Genomic DNA, 18665 nt, shown 5'->3' with positions numbered 1-18665 from the left:
ATTAAGAGCTTTGAAACTGGAGTGTTTCAGTTGATAGCTTTGGAAGAGCAGTGAAAAGAGCATTGCAATAATCGAATCTATTTGAAATAAAAGCATTAATACAGTTTTCAGCATTTTTATGGATTAGGAACGGCTGTACTTTGGCAATATTTGAATATTTTTCTCTCATAGGATTGTGGCAGATGCCACTTTGAGTTATTATTTTTTGGGGCTTTTTGTGCCTTTAAAGGACAGGACAGTAGAGAGACAGGAAATGGGGAGGCAGAGAGGAAAGGACCGTCCGAAGCGGGAGTCGAACCGGGGGCCAGCTGCAGCGAGGACTGTAGCCTCTAACCCACTGCGCTACGTGACGCCACTTTGATCTGTAGGTGCTGTTCTAAAACTGATATGCAGTATGAACTCAGCTGTTCCTGTCACTCAGATTCAATCAGTAATTGTTTCAGCCCTGCATTAACCAGAACACAGAACTGAGGCTGATGAATTACAGCTGAAGGTGACAAAGCCCCAATGAACAATGTAATATTTCAGTTTTTCCTTTTTAATTAATTTGCAAACATATCTAAAATTCAGTTTGGGGTCTGAATACTTTGAATGGACTGCAGTCTTTCCTCTGGCACCACCATCATATTTTGCTCCTCCAGTGATCAGGATCTGTGTGTCATTAACATTAGAGTCCCACAGGGCTGCTAGCATCGAGAGCCCCCCACAGAACTGGAGAACTTCTAGTTTCATCTTTTATGCATTGATACTTTTTGGGTATGATATCAGCTGCTGCTTTCATTGCCTTGCAGCAGCCATGGTCTCCTCTCCCATCGGGCTGTGGCTAGCTGTCAACTTCAGGCTAATAATTTCAAGAGATTGTTAACATGGTACGTGCCTTAGTCCAAAGAGCTGCACCAATTCCCCATAAAAGCAAGTTTTGAGAGGACGTGGGAAAAAAACGACTGATTCTGTGCCCAAGGAATTCTCAGGTAATGTGTTTCACATGCTAGACGCCCAGTCATCTGTAGTCTTGTCACTTAAACAGTCAAAACCCAGTCACCTTACAGCTTAAGTCTGGTTGCAGCAGCATTAACCCTTCATGTTTAGTCACATGAAACCTGCGGCCCAGTGCTGGTGTGACCACTGCAGGCCAGAATGACTGAATGTAGAAACAACAACATTCTTTGCAATAACTGTAGTAATATTTAAGAACTGTAAGTTGGGGGAAATTGTGATAGTCAAAATGAAACGGCAGTCATTATGATTACATAATCACAATACGTTTTTGTTACTTAGAGAAACAGTGAAAAGGATCTTCAGTGGTTTTAATGTATAAAGTTTGATTGTGGTTGGTAAATGGAAGTGGGTGGTGACCATTCCTTTTGGGTGTTTCCATGTTAAAAAGAGCAGAAATGTTCTGGATGCTCGTTCTTCTCAGTATTTCCTGAAATACACACAAATTCCTTTGTTGCTTCTTTTCAAATTCTTGTCGGGAGCTTCAGAACAAGGGCCTTATATGCACAGGGTTTCACTCTCAACCCCCCCCTCAGATCACACACCCATCTATGCTACATGGACATGCAGTAACTGTCTCTAACCTTAACTAGCGTCCCACCCACCAACACAAACAGCTGTTTTACTTGGAGCGTGGCAGGATCTGTTTTTGCCTGTTGCCATTCTTAGCTTAGCATTGACCCCTGTCCAGAAATACTGCAAGGACTGGAGAAAATCGCAGTCTGGTGTAAATAATGCTGGGACTGGTTAGATTAGTTTAATTCTTCTCTGTAAGATTTAACACTAATCTACAAGAACAGAGAGGTGCAGAGAAAACTGTACACAATGTTTGACTGCAGCATAAAAATGATTTTCTTAGACAGTTTTATTCCTCTCCATATACAGTGAGTAGCTGTGCCAATAATTACTCCTCTAATGTAGAACAGAGTCTTGAAATAAACACATGCACCAAAATGGCAACATATTTCTCCATCACCTTTATGCAAGACTGTTTGTTTTTTTTTGCTAGTTTGTGGGTTCATACTGTGCAACAGGGCTTGTTTAGTTGGAGAGGTGTGTTTTGTTTTGACCAAATTAGTTTTTTAAAGAAAATGTGCAGGGAATCACAATTTTCTAAATGTCAGGTGCTCACACAGTAAGATATTTCAGAGACACTTTATTTTTGAATCTGTAAAGCAGAAATATAATTTGTTAAATGTGTGGGTTTGACATTTAAAATCAATTTTCTAGTAATTTAGGAATTTGTTCTTTGAGTCATTAAAATAAATAAAATATCTTCACTCATTCTGACCTCTGACCTTGATTTTCCAGGCTGCGGTGGCTGAGGTTATGAATCAGGTCCACAAGCTAGATGGCAAGCTGGATGGTCTCGTGCCCATGTTCATCAATACAAACAACGGACAGTTCACTCATCAAGGCATCTACACACTGGGAGCCAGAGCCGACAGCTACTATGAATACCTGCTGAAGCAGTGGATCCAGGGAGGCAAGAAGGAGGACCAGTGAGTCACACACACACACACACACACACACACACACACACACACACACAGTATTAACTGAGCTTTCAGAAAGTCCTCACACCCCTTCTCTGTTTTCACATTTTGTTATTTTGTAGCTTTAAGCTATGATAAAAAATAATAATTTTAGCCCATAATGACAAAGTGAAAATAGAATTTTAGAATTTTTTTGCTAATTTATTAAAAAGGAAAAACTGAAATATCACATTGACATAAGTATTCAGACATTTTGCTGTAATCTAGCTCAGGTTCCTCCATTTCTCTCGATCATCTCTGAGATGTTTCTACACCTGGATTTGAGTCCCTAAACTCAGCTGATTGGACACGATGTGTAAAGACACACACCTGTCTATGTCAGGTCTCACAGCTGACAATGCAAATCAGAGCAGAAACCATGAGGAGCTAGGAACTGCTGCAGAGCTCAGAGTCCGGATATGACAGGCTATCTCAGCCTGTAGCTACAGAAAGCTTTCTTTTTAGCTTGTTCACAACAGTTCACTATCAGTCTTAATGTTAGTGTGCTGTAGTTGTGTAAAACAATCGGCAGTGGATGAGAGAAGTTGAAAATGTAGCTTTTCATTCGTGATGTGTTTATTGCACATGTTCATTTCACAATGACGATGAAAATACGATTCATTGGTCAGCACTACTCTGTGCCATGTTTACATGTTTGCACAGCAACCTAAAACACCTAAACTGAAACTTTTCTGTTTATGAAGTGCAGAAACTAGTGAAGAAAAGCTCACTACATTTTGACGGAGCCTTAGGTGACATCTTCAGAATGTTTGTTTTGCTCAACATGAGTCCAAAACCCAAAGACATTTGGTTTGTTATCAGATATGAGAAAGAAAAGCAGCAAATCTTCATATTCAGAAGCTGGAACCAAATGACTGTTAACCCTTTATTACCATGTTATGTCAATTGACTGAACTGAATGTTGTAGCTCTAGGAGCATCCATACAAGATATTCATTCTGTGTGTGTGTATGTGTGTGTGTTTGTGTCTGTGTGTGTGTGTGTGTGTGTGTGTGTGTGTGTGTGTGTGTGTGTGTGTGTGTGTGTGTTAAGGCTCTTGGAGGACTACCTGCAGGCAATAGAGGGTGTAAAGAAGAACCTGTTGCAGAAGTCTTCTCCTAACGGCCTGACCTTCGTTGGAGAGCTCTCACATGGACAGTTCAGCCCTAAAATGGTCAGTAACAGCAGCAGATAAAACTCATTCTTCATGTCAGTCTATCTTTAACATGGCTGTGTGTTAACTCAGGATCATCTAGTGTGTTTCCTGCCGGGCACTCTGGCCCTCGGTGCTCACAACGGCCTGCCTGCTGATCACATGGATCTGGCCAGACAGCTCATGGAGACCTGCTACCAGATGTATGTCCAGATGGAGACAGGCCTCAGTCCGGAGATAGTCCACTTCAACATGCATCAGGGCAGCACCCGGGACATCGAAGTGAAGGTACGTAGAGACAGAATTGTAGATGTAGAGTCCTGTACCTACAAACTCTCTCATGCCCCTCTCTCATACTGGAGAGGGACATTGCCTAAATGTCTGAGGACAAACTTTGGACTGATGGTAGATGTATTTGAGAAAGTACTCCACAGTAAAATACAAAAATGTGACAATAAACAATCCTGCAAAGGTTTAGGAAGATAAGATAAGATAAGATCAAGCAGATATTAAAACTGTGTATTGTCTGTGTCTGTTTTGTATCCTCCGTGACAGCTGGCAGACAGACACAACCTCCTGCGACCAGAGACGGCAGAGAGTCTCTTCTACCTGTACAGGTTTACAAAGGACCACAAGTACCGGGACTGGGGTTGGAAGATTCTCAAAAACTTTGACAAGTACACCAAGGTTGGTGAAATGAAGGGTGTCTTCGCTGGTCTGTCTCTTACAATATATACAATATGTCATATAGTAATGTCCAAATAGAGAATCTTCCCCCACCTGAAGATGCTAATTATACAAACGGTCACATAAGGGCGCTGTAGTCAGTCACAGAGCCTGGTGCTCAAATAGATCTCTGTCATGGCAGCAGCAGTTACCCACAGAATCACTTCCTCTTTAGCAAGTTTGCCTACCAAATAAAAGAGTGAGAAACTTCTGGGAAGAAGGAAACTTCAGAGTGTGAAAGTGAGTTTAATTATATGACCAAGTGTATTCATGTGTAACAAAACGCTGTTTGAACAAAAAAAAAATGCTTTAATGACGTCACTTCCCAGCTTTGTAAACTGGTTTTTAATGGCTCACAGCACGTCTTTTCCAGTGTGCCATTATTCAGCAGCTAATCATAGACTTAGACATAAAACTCCTTTACATTATCTGCTATGAATTTTCAACCCTAGTTGTAATTGTGGTTCAATTTAAAAAAAAAAAAAAAAAATCTACAGTTTTAAGTTGTAGAACATGGTGAACAGATTGTGTTGCTGTGTGTTTCAGGTTTCCTCCGGTGGCTACACCTCCATCAATAACGTGCGTGACCCAGACTACCCGAGCCCCCGGGACAAGATGGAGAGCTTCTTCCTGGGGGAGACCCTGAAATATTTGTACCTGCTATTCTCAGACGACCCCAACCTGATCAGCCTAGACCAGTATGTCTTCAACACTGAAGCTCATCCTCTGCCCATATGGCCTTCCACTGCATGATGCACGCACGCACGCACGTACGCATGCACGCACACGCGCGCGCACACACGCACACGCACACACGCACAGACACACACACAGGAATTCAAATGGCACATATAAACACAACAGAACTTCTCAGGGTTGATGATAGCTTCGTCTCTTCTGTCTCAGTGAGAGAACTCCAAAACAACACAGATGGAAAAAGCCTCTTTACTTTTTGTTTGTTATGAGTCATTTTGTTGTGTGGATTTCTGGAGGTGATAGAGTTCATGCTGGAGAAGCAGAGGACTCTTTCTGTCCTCTTCAACACACAGATAACATCAGCACTGAGGAGACACTTGACTTGAACTGAAGCCGTCTTCACCACATGTTGAGGGAAGGAGTTGGACTGATACATGTGTCTGAAGGCTGGGTTGAATATTTTCAGTTTAAAGCTCCTCATAGCTTCTATTTTGCTAATAGTTCATCATGTTCAATTTCTAACAAAAATGGCAGCGCCAGAAAAAAATCCGTATAAACGTTTACCCTGCTTTGTATTCTTATTACAGAGGAGAGGTTTGTGAAACAGAATGTAATCCACTGTGACACAAAGCCAGTATCTGGGGGCCTGACCCTAGTGCTTGGTGTGACAGGAGGCTGGTTGCCTTCGTAGCAACATGTTCCCTGACAGCAGCCGCAAGCTGTCTGAACTGAAACCAACCACTGCCTGCTGCACCTGGACCCTGACGCTCTGCTCACATGTTTGTGTTTGGGTGTGACTCCTGCAGGGAAAAGAGGAAACAGCTAATTCCTCATCGCACTGTATATAGTGATTAAGTGCTAGAGCTATTCTCAGATGCTGAAGCTTCCTGAGGGGGCATAAGCATGCCACCATTTATGTTTGCTGTGCCGGGTTGCATTCATGTCATACAGGACATGGGGGGGTTTTTACTGCATGAAAATTGTGTTCAGTCCCTTCGGCTCAAGGAGAAAACAATGACCAGTCATGTGCTGTGGAACAGTCTGCAACTACAGATGAAACATATATGGTAAATTATGATCTCAATTTGTCATCTTGTTGAGATTTTCTGGTCTCACTGTTTATCAGTGGAGGAAGCAGCATTCACATCCAGCCATTTCGTCCATTCGTCCCATTCTCGTGGACACGATATCTCAGTAACTCCTTGAGGGAACGTCAAATTTGGCACAAACATTCACGTGGGCTAAAGGATGAACAGATTGGATTTTGGTGGCCAAAGGTCAAGGTCACAGTTTCCTTGCAAAACAGGATTTTGGCCTTGTGAACAGGATATCTTGAGAACACACGTGTTATCGTGGAGACATAATTCTAGTTTGAGTAAATGTGCTGAATCATTATGAGCTAAATGTATTAAGGGTTGAAGTACTGTTGGCTCATTTTAAAGGCAGATGCACCTTTGCATCCCAGAAGTTGTCCTAGAACTGTACAGCAGTGTCTTTGTAAATTATTCAATAAAGCCGTTAATTACAGTGTATAAGCTCTTTAAAATACGCTCACTAAGAAACACTTGAGGCTCCAGTGTACAGCGCCACACAAAATCCATTTCAGTCTGAATTTGAATTAGTCTGTTTGGCTCATGTCAGCGCTGACTAACCCTCGCCATTACCGAGCTACTGTAGAGGGCTACGGTCCGAGCTAATATGAAATACTGTTTGACAGTTTTTTTTAAAATGCAGCTACAAGCTGAACGTATTGTGTGTTTCACACTCAAAGTCTTAATGTTGTAGAGATATAAGGTGGCAAGTACTCAAGTACTTAAACTTTCTACCACTTCTATTAACAGTGAAGCAGATATCATTTACTTCTGGTTGGATTAGGTCATAGTGGGTAATGTTACGAATTCATAAGCAGGACTGTTAATGAAGTTCCTTGTCAGGTTATTTTATTGATAAACTATTTAATTGCTTTTCCAGAAAATGTCCTATAACCACAATAATGGCCATTATCGCACTTTAAAATGACACATTTGGTTCAGATCAGCCCCTCCTTATAAATTATCTTCTTGTTACATTGCTTTGATTCAAAACTTGAAAAAGTCTAAATAAATCTTTATCTAATAATTGGCATGAAGTCCTGCAGTTCACTGTTTAATGACAGTAACAGACAGGTTCACTTGTTAAACATGATTGCAGCACAGTGGCCAGCAGCCGTCTGCTGTACAGGTCTGTCAACAGTGTGAACATGTGGTCATGGTCTCTGATGTCATCAACAAGGAAGTGTCAGGTGTGGGGAATGATGTGCTGCTGCTAAAGTAACAATCCTACTAAATATTCAAGTCTGGCAGGTATGTTTAGCTACAACAAACCAGCTGTTTCTGGGGTGCCTCAGTGGTGCGTACCACATAGGCTTAGTCCTAACGGCATGGCCATGGGTTCGATTCCAACCCGTGGCCCTTCGCTGCATGTCATCCCCTCTCTCTCTCTTCCTGAATTTCCTGTCACCATACTGTCTGAATAAAGGCAAAAATGCCCTAAAAAGATAACAAAAAAAAAAAACAGCTGTTTCTCCCATATGACATGAATGCAGCACCAGTCTCTACATGGGACACAGATGAACTTGGTTGTTGCCAAGCAGCAGATTTAATGAACTGTGAAGCTTTTGTTTTATGAGGATAGTGATGGGTTGATTTGGCTTGTTTCGATGGGGTGGGGGAGGGGCGGGGTGGGGGCTCACTGAATGTTCCTGTTCATTCGTCTTTTGTTATCTTCCTTGTTAAGGTGTTGTGTTTCTTTCTCTTTTAACTGAGAGAAATGAAATTAGATTTTAGCATAATATATGGATTTCTAGTGTATGTTCTAAGTCGTAATTGCAGATATCCTAACAGCTTGGATTGTGCATTTAGCTTAGTTTCTGTAGCGTCACAGAGCAGCTTGCAGTCATTCCTGTAAATCCAGTTAGTTTACATCACAGCTCTACTTTTAAAAACATTCTGAATTTGAATTGAGACCAAATTCATTTTGTATATTGTTTTTCCTCACACGTGCCTTTAATGTTGCTTCAGACAACAATCCAACTGTTAACATCCATTCCTCTCCATCCAGCTTACTGCAGGTCTAAGTATTTTTACAGTAGAACAATGAAATGAGGGTTGATATTTTTCCAGCAGTCCCTCGAAGCAATCATTAGAGTTACATAATGCTAATCTCTTATGAGTGTGTATTTAAACCCTGCCTACAAGGGCTCTGTGTGATCCCACTCGGATGTTTCAGCATAATTCCTGAGCCAAAGATGCTGAAAATACGATCAACCCTGGTTTTTGATTTTGTTTTTACCGATGAAAAGCCATTTCTCCAAAGCCACATCCTTCAGGAAAAACTAACAAAGGAGATATTTTCAGCGCTTTTGATAACAGTGTCACTGGTGTGGGTGACTGATGTTAGTATTTTTAGATTTAAGTAATTGATGACTGATTCATTTCTATATTAGTTGCAGCTGCTTTTAACAGAAGGCTGCACATACAGATGCCTACAGCTGTGAGCTCTTACAGTTTACAGCCAGATCTGACTTCAAGTCTTCATGTTCATGATCAGTGCCCAACAATCTGTTGTCATCCTGAGTTCATTTACAGCTGTTTCACCAGAATGCAACGAATCAAACCTCATTTAGAGCATCACATGAAAATCCAGCTATGACATTTTTACAGTTGAAGTGAGCAGAGCAGAGTCTCTGCTGGGGATTTGACATTTTTTGAAAAGTAGAAATTGGGATCCTGAAAATAACTTTTTTGTAAGAGCTCTGTCATTTTTGTCGTTTGTGTGTTGTGTGTCAAACCTAACACGTCCTCTCTGTCTGAAGTGTGATCTTTGTCCTGATGGGATCTTAATGTCTGAATGTGGAACATGTTAAAGAGCTTCGTTCTGATGGAGGGGCGGCTGCATTGGTTCAGTGTTTGAATGTTTTATTTATTTCAAACTTTCTTAAACATACAAAATGTATTGTTGATGTCACCTGGTGTATACAATGCTGGATTTGCTTTAATTGTGCAAAAATACAATAAAATTTAAATGAAAGATTTTATTCATCAGAAAACAAAACATTTGAGTCGATCATTGAGTCATAAAGTGATCTGCTAATGGTAGCACATCTGGCTCACAACAGAAAACACAAAATACAGCGAGATCAGTGGAAACACTGACTCCCCCTGAACCCTTCGCAAGGAGCATGATGGGATAGCTGGCAGCGGGAGACGGACAGGTAGAGCAGAGGGTAGAGTTCAGATGAATGAAGTGATCTTTAGGGAGCTGTAACATGCAGCTGCTGCACTCATCCGTCAAACAGCAGAGGAAGGGTTCAATTCTGTGTTCCTACACATAGATGATTGTGATGGTGTCTTGTGTCTGTTTTCATTTACAGTTGCCTCACTGACATTCATATTATACTAAGCATACACAGTAGAGCTGAGGAGTCAGTTAATTGATTAATCAATCAAGAAAGTTAAGTTGCCACCTGTGTTACTGGTGGCTCAGCTGGTAGAGCGCGCACCATGAAGGCTCAGTCCTAACTGCAGCAGCACAGGTTCGAATCCGACTCAAGGCCTCTCTCTGTCTCTCTCCCTGACTTTCCTGTCTCTCTCTCTCTCTCACTGTAACTATCAGAATAAAAAGCGCAAAAAATAATATATAAAGACAAACATTTGAAAACCTGGTTCCAGCTTCTCAGCTGTGAACAGATCCTGGTTTTCTAAGCCTTCCACAGCTGTAATGTGAATATCTCTGTTATGTTATTAGCTGTGTAGGATTTGGAAACCTGATGAAGAGTGAGCAAAATGTCACTGAATTTGTGTTGTTCTTAGATTTTCCTGCAGCTGCCTCACCAGCAAATCCGTTATGCAGACTGACATCAAGTTCAATCAATTTTCTTTTCCAGGGTGAACGCACCACATACTCTACACCCACTCACTACAGTTAATATGCAGAATAGAACTGGGACTCAGAGGTGAACTTGTTGAATCAAATATTTTCTCTGGAACCTGGTTTTACAAATAACTGTTTCTATGCAACACAATCTGAAGCTGTGCTTTAAAGTGACAGTAGTCTGCTCCTCTCCATCTTCACCCACTGAGCGATGAGGTCTGCTTCTGTTTTCCTGGCAGCAATCACCGACGCTGGATCAGCAGCATCAGATCCTCTGCACAAAACAACAGCAGAGAAAAGTGTCATCACATTTTGCATTGAGTTCAAAAGTGACTCCAGTGACCAGCGCTGATGGACAGAGCATTTCTGGCCTGGAGGGAGAGGTGATCTTTACATAGATGATAAATTTGCTTCATTTCTTCAGCTCCAATCCAAACATCATCTCCCTCAACCGCATTTCTATAGCTACCTTCAAGTCAGGCATTTGGTGCAAGAGAGTATTCCTGAATTTGCAGTAAAACAAAAGAGCCTCCTATTTTATGATTTACTTCTCTCACAGCCGAATTCTAAACATCCCATCTCCCGCTTTGTCACAGCCTTTGCTGCACTGGTGAGGAGAGGAGACTGCGGGAGGAAGATCTGGCCAATATACAGAGCTGTTCTATTAATTCCAGATATAGACTGATTCAATTTAAAGTCGCACACAGACACTAATGCACTACGCTAACATTTAACTTAGTGACATTTTTTAATCAGTTTCTCCTCCTCACTAGCACACTTATTCTGGCACTGTCCAGTACCAAGTCATTTCTGGTGGAACATATTTAATTGGCTTTGTAAACAATATGGAAGTAGCATTCAGCCAGATTGAGACCTAACTACATCATCTATGAGCCTCTGTCTTATTCTGTATACTGTACTGATATTCTGGCTCCTCCACCCATTTAGTTTTTGTCTCGCCTGTTTATTTGTTGGTACATACAGTCCTGGCCAGAAATATTGGCACCCCTGCACTTCTTTCAGATAATGCACCGTTTCTCCCAGAAATTTGTTGCAATTAAAAATGCTTTGGTATTTAAATGTTTATTTCTTTTGTTTGCATTGGAACAACACAAAAAAAACTGAGAAAAAAAGCCAAATCTGTCATCATTCCACACAGAACTCCAAAAATGGACTGGGCCCTACATTGTGCTCCAAAATTCTTTGGTAGTCTTCAGATTTCATGATGCCAGGCACATAGTCAAGGCATCCAGTGCCAGAAGCAGCAAAGCAACCCCAAAACATCTGTGAACCTCCACCATGTTTTACCGTAGGGGCCGTGTTCTTTTCTTTAAAGGTCTCATTTCGTTTTCTGAAAACAGAACAATGATGTGCTTTACCAAAAAGCTTTATTTTGGTCTCATCTGTCCACCGGACGTTCTCCCAGAAGGATTTTGGCTTCCTCAGGTAAGTTTTGGAAAACTCCAGTCTGGCTTTTTTATGTGTCTTTGTCAGCAGTGGGGTTCTCCTGGGTCTCCTACCAAAGCATCCCATTTCATTCAGACGTTGACGGACAGTGCGAGCTGACACTGTTGTACCCTGTGTCTGCAGGTCAGCGTGAATTTGTTTGGAAGTTGATCAAGATTCTTAATCCACCATTCGAATGTTGCAATCTTTCATCGATTTTCCTCTTCCGTCCACGTCCAGGGAGGTTAGCTGCAGTGCCATGGGCTGTAGACTTCTTGATGACGTTATGCACAGTGGACACAGGAACATTAAGATCTCTGGAGATTGACTTGTAGCTTTGAGATTGTCCATGCTTTTCCACAATTTTGGTTCTCAAATCCTCAGACAATTCTTTGCTCTTCTTTCTTTTCTCCATGCTCAGTGTGCTCACAGACACACAACACAAAGGTTGAGTCAACTTTTCTCCATTTAAACTGGTTGCCAGTGTGATTTCTATATTGCCAGCACCTGTTACTTGCCACAGGTGAGTTTAAATATAAATTAAGGGAGCAGCACATGCTTGAAATCCTATTGTTTTTTACAATTTTGAAAAGGTGCCAATGATTTTGTCCAGTCCATTTTTGGAGTTCTGTGTGGAGTGATGTCAGATTTGGCTTTTTTTCTCTACTTTTCTGTGTTGTTCCAATGCTAACAAAAGAAATAAACATTTAAATACCAAAGCATTTTTAATTGCAACAAATTTCTGGGAGAAACGGTGCATTATCTGAAAGAAGTGCAGGGGTGCCAATAATTTTTGCCATGACCAGCTCTTGGGAGTTCTGCTTATGAAGCCTTTGTCTTGTGGTCAACTTGTGTATTTATCTAATTGTACTGGGTGTCAAAAGTGACTCCAGTGGCCAACAGCTGGCTGTACCTCAGGTCCAGGTGATGGGCTCCTCCAGTAATATTGACAGCTATCAGTGAAGAGCTCAGGGACTTGCGCACCTGCAGAAAGAGAGAGAGACAGACAGCTGATGAACTCAGACTGAAAACAGTGACTCTCACTTGGTTTCATCTCTTACCCCTCCGTTGGCCCACGGGTCCAGATCCCCATTGGAGAAGATAATGTTGCTGGCTGTGGACAGGACTGAACACAAGAGGAGGAGCTCATCAGAAACAAAAACACTGGTGGAGAAATATGGAGATAAAAATAAAAATAATCCATTCCAAAATGTAAAACAATATCAAAAAGCATGAATGGCACCTGTTTTAAAAATGATTACTAATGTCAACACATTAACATGTTACAGGTCATTGCTAATCAATCTACTTCTTCGTCCACACTTAAGTTTGCATTCTGGACCATGATTGGCTCCAAACTAGTTGTGACATCACTAAATCCAGTGTGCATGTGCACATGTTAGACTGAGACTGACAGAGTAGTGACCAGTCATTCTGCAGAGTGAAGCTCAAACATCCAGACGAAGCAACAAATAAAAAATGCATCCTCATATTTTATTGTATCAAGATTCTGTCCCAAAACCTAAACATGATAAATGACAATAGCCATCACAGTTCTGCACATTCATCCCATTACTGCTTCACAGTGGTTATTAGAAGTGAGCGTATCCCACAATTCACCAGTATACTGAGAAACAGTAGTCCAGCTATTCATTATAATACAACTATAGTGTAATAAGAAAAAGTCTGTGGAGCCTTTAGAATGACCTGGTTTTTCTGACTCTTCAGATAGAAACTGTGATGCTGGTAAAACAGGTTAGGATGTGATTTGGTCCAGTTTTTCAGCCACACCACAATAATGAAATATCAATATCATCTCCAATATGATGTAATTATGATGGGAATATTCCATCGGTTGACAAATAATAGTTGAGTGATCAGTTTTCACAGTGACCACAGTAATATGGGAAACATGTCAGTGCAGGAGAACCGAGTGCTGTCTGACAGGGGAGATATTCTGATGTTTTCACGCTGCAGTGGAGAAGCTTTTGTTGTGATTCACAGTTCAAAAAAAAAATCTTTATTTATCTCAAAGTGCCTGATTGTTACACAGCCCTGACCCAGTGTGTCAAACCCCAGTGCTTTTCATTCTAGATTATTTATTTATTTTATTTAACACAAATCAGAAATAGAGTAAAGGTATGAGCATTCAAACATGATAATAGCAATGGGTGAAAGTCGAACACCACTATAAACTTGAGAAGCTGATGAGTAGCGGCCCAGAAACTTTAACAGTGGAAAAGAGCGTCAGTGGGAGCGTTTACTGCAGAACATGATATTATACATATGACTTTTTTCTGTTCAATCTGTAGTTTCTCCTGATAACTAGGATTAGTACGATATATATGTTATATATATTATATGAGGCCCACATAAGGGCTGATATAATGTTTGTAGAAAATGCCTCAAATTAGAAAATAAACCAACATATTTGGACTTTTCCATCAACTCATTGATATTGACCTTAAAGTTCAAAAATTCCTCAGTGTGATCCCTCAGGAATTCGGTGGACTTCCCTCTCTCAGTTTCTTGACCATTTATTCTAATACGAACATGTTCAACATTATTAGATGGCACCTCTAAATGCTGTAATATTTCAGGACAATCACGACTCACCATCACCCCAGAACTGGATTTGGAGCCAGTCTGGTCGAGGAACCACCCCCCAGCGTTTGGAGCAGTAGAGCTCGCGGTCTCTCTCGGTGAAGGCCATGGGCGGGAACATGTCCGTCACATTGTTGCTTTCATAGCACAGATTGATCTCTGTGCACGCCTGCAACCACAGCAGAGGAAGGGTCAGTGTTCAAATCACTGCTGAGATGAATGAGATGTTTCTTCTGTCATAATGAAGTTCTGACAAAGACATTTTCTAAAATACACTCACGTTTCATTTAAATATCATTTACATATCAAAACTCAGTGCACTGTTTTTATTCTAAAGGATAATTGTCATCAAGTTCGACCCTTCCATTACAACTGTCTGTGAAGGTTCATCTCATTCATTTATTCACGAGCACCCGAGGGGTGCAAGGACCCTATTGAAATTGCCCTGTTGAAATGAATTGCCTTTTTGAGGCCGTTCCCATGCTAAAAAACACATGAAACTCTGCACACGTCAGGCCTGGTGAAAATGTACGTATTTTATGGGTCACATAAATGCTTCTGGCAAAATGGCTCAGTAGTGCCACCTAGAAATGTAAAAAAAAATTTGTTTTTTCACCTATATGCACGCAAATTGGTAGGCACATGTAAAATGCCAAGACTTGTAGTCTAAACCCAACAGGAAGTCAGCCATTTTAAATTAATTTAGCAATTTTGGCACCATTTTTGCGATTTAAGAGTCCCATACTTTAACAAACTCCTCCAAGGGAATTTGTCCGATCCACATCATATTTTGTGACTTAAGACCTTTGCAATGTTAAATTGCGAAGAGTTTTCGTTGGAGGACCCGCACACGGCAGCGCAGCCAATTATGATGATTCGCCATGAAAATACAACTTGGTCTCATTCCAACACAAAACACAAACACAAAAGGGTCAGAAAATACTTTGTACAACCTGATGTTGCTTTATTGTGAAAATTTTGAGTTTTCATTCAAGGGCGTGGCTCTGGCGGCAAGGTGAGTATAAACCAGGAAGTGTCTCTATGTCATATTGTCCAATTCATATCATTTTTGGTTTAATCTCAACTTTAGACCGGTGCAATGCTAAATTACAGAGCTTATGAGTTTTTGTCAGAGGACCCACCCATGGTGGCACGGCCAAATTCGATGCTTCGCCATGAAAACATCAACTGGCTATAACTCAAGCAAACATTTTCCAAACTTGCCCAAACCTTATAGCTCTGATAAATGTCATGCCCTGATACATCTGCATGCTCATATTTAAAAATACTCATAGCGCTACCTAATGGCAATACGAAATATAATTTTACAATTTCATGTACTACTCCTAGCAGGTGGACCAAAGGCGGTCAAACAATACTACTTCCATTTCTGATGCCAAAATTAGAAAATCATGGCTTAACATTTAAGGGCGTGGCTATAGTGGCACAGCAAATTCCCAACAGAGAGTGGTTCTAAATCCATTATACATTGTCCAATGTGAATCAAATGTGGTCAACTAATCCTTCTCACCCTGGTGATCCTACAGTGCGGACATCGTGAGTTTTCACTTAAGGGCGTGGTTTCATTGATGGTGGTTAAATCTGAAAAAGGAAGTGGTTATAACTCTAAGATACTTTGTCTAATGTTCTCCAAACGGGGTCAAATTCAATTTTGATGTATGATGATGTATGTGCTCTGATGTGGCTCTGATCTGACAGACAGTCACGTGTGATTACTGCATGGTCTCTGGCTCCACTTGGTGGATGCAATTAAGAATGACAGCAATCATCCAATGTCTTCAGTGGCTTTAACTCTATTGTATATTGCCCAAGTTTCACATTTGATGACAGTCTCTTACTGTAGACAACAGCATAGTTATATTAATTCGTGTTTCTGGCTTCACACAATGAACAAAATTAAGAATTCATATAAAAATGCAGTACAGTTGTCTGCTGCCACACGGTCTGTGCAAGAAATCTTAACCCCTGGGCACGGCATCCGGTGGTTGCTAGGATGCGCGGCTGCTTCAACCGGCCTGCTGCGAGCCCCCCCCCCCATTTAATATACGTAAAGTTTTTGTGTCTGTAATTGTACCAAGACTAAATGTAAGTTTTAGGTATCAGCAGATACAGGTGGGAAAATGTTTGACATGACTCTCAGCTTTCAGTTCTTCCATCCACAACACTTCATATTTCCTCTAGTTCTTAACTGACAACAGCCCTAAATGATCCTGTGTTTCCGTTGTGATCAGATAACATACAAATACTGTGTACATGCTGTACATGCTGTGTACTGGTGGATGTTGGAGTACCTGGTAGTCCCAGGCCTGGCTGTCGAAGCCCAGTCCACATCCAGTGGGATCAGCGCACTCCAAATACAGATTGTACAGGTCGAAGCAGGTCAGCACCCCGGTGGCATTGTACACAATCGCTGCAGGAGGGAACAAATGAAGGTTATTTAATCGTCTCATTATCACTTCCAGGACATGTCGGATGAGGAGTAAACTAGTTTGCATTTTGTTTTTTATCCTTTAAACCCCGTCATTTTCTTTCCTACTTTTTTTTTTTTTACTTGTATCGAGGCTCAGATCTGAGGAAGGAATCGAAAAATAATTCTGCTGCATTGAAGTTTCCAAGAACAGTGAAGAACAGCCTCCATCATTCTTACATGAAGAAGTGTGGAACAACCTGGACTCTTCTAGATCTAGAACCACCCAGCCAGTAATCAGGGGAGACCAAGATCCATATGGTGACTCTGGCTGTGAGACCTTGGCTATGGTCTAGAAGTCTAAGTAACCTCCTCTCTAACCTTTTCTCCTCGACCTCAATGGAAAATGTCATGAACGTCAAGGAAGGATGAGAAGGCGAATTCATAAGGAAAAGGAGCTGACTGCACTTACACTAGGTTTTTATTTTTTAAACTAAGTTTATAACTTTCCTTTCCTAACCACAAAAACAAAAACAGGATTGAAATGTTGAATTAACATAAAGGGAATCTACAAGTAAAGGAACTGAGCAATCAATTATATTCAGACATAAGTTTATAGTTTCCTATAACAACATTTGGGACAACATTTCTCTTTTCCTTTCCTAAAGGAAGGTCCAGTGTTTCCTATGCTGAAGGGGATAAGATAGGAAGCACTGAAGCTCCTTTCCTTATCATGTAGAGAAGTGGAGCAGCTCTGATGGCTGCTGCTCAGAGACTTCAGCTCATTTCACTCAGTTTGAACCTTCCTGAGAAAAAAGATTTTTCAGCCACAGCCTTATATCGATAGGGGTGTGCCTCTCCAGATCATGTCCAATCAGCTGAGTTTACCACAGGTGGGCTCATCACAAAGAAGATCAAGAGAAATGGAGGGACTTCTCAAGGGTCTGAATATAGTGTTGATTTATTTTACCTGCGGTTTTCCTGAGGTTAGCCAGTAGGTCAGATCCACTCAGCATGGTTTCACAAGCCACCTGAAAATCACAGTCAGTCTCAGTCTCTGGATCAGATCTGATTTCTTTGTTACTCATACCTGCTCACTTCTTCTCATTTCTGCTCATTTTCTACCCTTAATTGACGATAATAAAACACCAGGCTCAACGTACATGTGTGTAGAAACTCTTTTTCTTTCTTTCTGTTGTCATTCATATATTACATTTCCATTTGTTCTTTTGAAACCGTTTAAAAAGGTTTTTATTTGAATTGGTAAACTCTATTTTTTCTGCTTAAATTTACATTATCACAGGATCTATTTTCCTCCTGGATCGTACAGGAACACCAACTTTGGACAGCAATGTTTTCTAAAGCCTGACGGATACATTTTTGTTGAATTTTCAATAAAAAGTGTGGGGTAGCTGGACACTGTAAAATAATCAGTATTAGATTTCTGATGTCAGTAACAACTTCAATATTTCAGAAGTAAAAAAAATGGTATTTGTTGTTTAACTTAAATACATTGCCTCATTGCCTTGGGCGGGCGAACCAACTCCCGATATACATGTACACTGTATATATACACTCATTGGCCACTTTATTAGGTACACCTTGCTAGTACTGGGTTGGACCCATTTTACCTTCAGAACTGCCTTAATTCTTCGTGACATAGATTCAAGGTGCTGGAAACATTCCTCAGAGGTTTTGGTCCATATTGACATGATAGCGTCATGTTGCTGCAGATTTATCAGCTGCACATTCATGATGCAAATCTCCCGTTCCACCACATCCCAAAGGCGATCTGTTGATTGAGATGTGATGACTGTGGAGGCCAACTTATTGTCATGTTCAAGAAACCAGTTTGGGATGATTTGAGCTTTGTGACGTGGCGCGTTATCCTGCTGGAAGTAGCAGAAGATCGGTACACTGTGGTCATAAAGGGATGGACATGGTCAGCAACAATACTCAGGAAGGCTGTGGCATTAAAACGATGCTCAATTGGCACTAAGGGGCCTAAACCGTGCCAACACAATATCCCCAACACCATTACACCACCACCACCAGCCTGAACCGTTGATACTACCATCCCAATGTTGTAGCAGAAATTGAGACTCATCAGACCAGGCAATGTTTTTCCAAATCTTCTATTTAGTGAGCCAGTGCGAATTGTAGCCACAGTT

The 18665-nt window shown here is 41.1% G+C and overlaps 2 protein-coding genes across 2 annotated transcripts in view; one reads left to right on the top strand and one right to left on the bottom strand.

Moving 5' to 3' along the window:
* Positions 1–9197, top strand: part of man1b1b (mannosidase, alpha, class 1B, member 1b) — a 21133-nt gene extending 11936 nt beyond the window's left edge. The window contains exons 10-14 of the mRNA XM_023397610.2: positions 2308–2498; positions 3584–3704; positions 3777–3971; positions 4239–4370; positions 4956–9197. Coding sequence (XP_023253378.1) covers positions 2308–2498; positions 3584–3704; positions 3777–3971; positions 4239–4370; positions 4956–5162 — 846 coding nt within the window. The 3' untranslated portion in view covers positions 5163–9197. The remainder of the gene's footprint in view (positions 1–2307; positions 2499–3583; positions 3705–3776; positions 3972–4238; positions 4371–4955) is intronic.
* The window catches only part of dpp7 (dipeptidyl-peptidase 7), a 16005-nt gene continuing 6384 nt past the window's right edge, over positions 9045–18665 (bottom strand). Inside the window, exons 8-13 of the mRNA XM_023397706.2 lie at positions 17465–17525; positions 16379–16497; positions 14079–14235; positions 12524–12588; positions 12376–12446; positions 9045–10290 (exon numbers count right to left, since the gene is read on the bottom strand). Of these exons, the coding sequence (XP_023253474.1) occupies positions 10182–10290; positions 12376–12446; positions 12524–12588; positions 14079–14235; positions 16379–16497; positions 17465–17525 (582 nt within the window). The 3' untranslated portion in view covers positions 9045–10181. The remainder of the gene's footprint in view (positions 10291–12375; positions 12447–12523; positions 12589–14078; positions 14236–16378; positions 16498–17464; positions 17526–18665) is intronic.

This window comes from Seriola lalandi, unplaced genomic scaffold (assembly GCF_002814215.2).
Source record: "Seriola lalandi dorsalis isolate HSWRI2012SDOR001 ecotype SW California unplaced genomic scaffold, Sedor1 jcf7180002054883, whole genome shotgun sequence".
Classification (NCBI taxonomy): Eukaryota; Metazoa; Chordata; class Actinopteri; order Carangiformes; family Carangidae; genus Seriola; species Seriola lalandi.
This window is presented reverse-complemented; position numbering and strand designations above follow the sequence as displayed.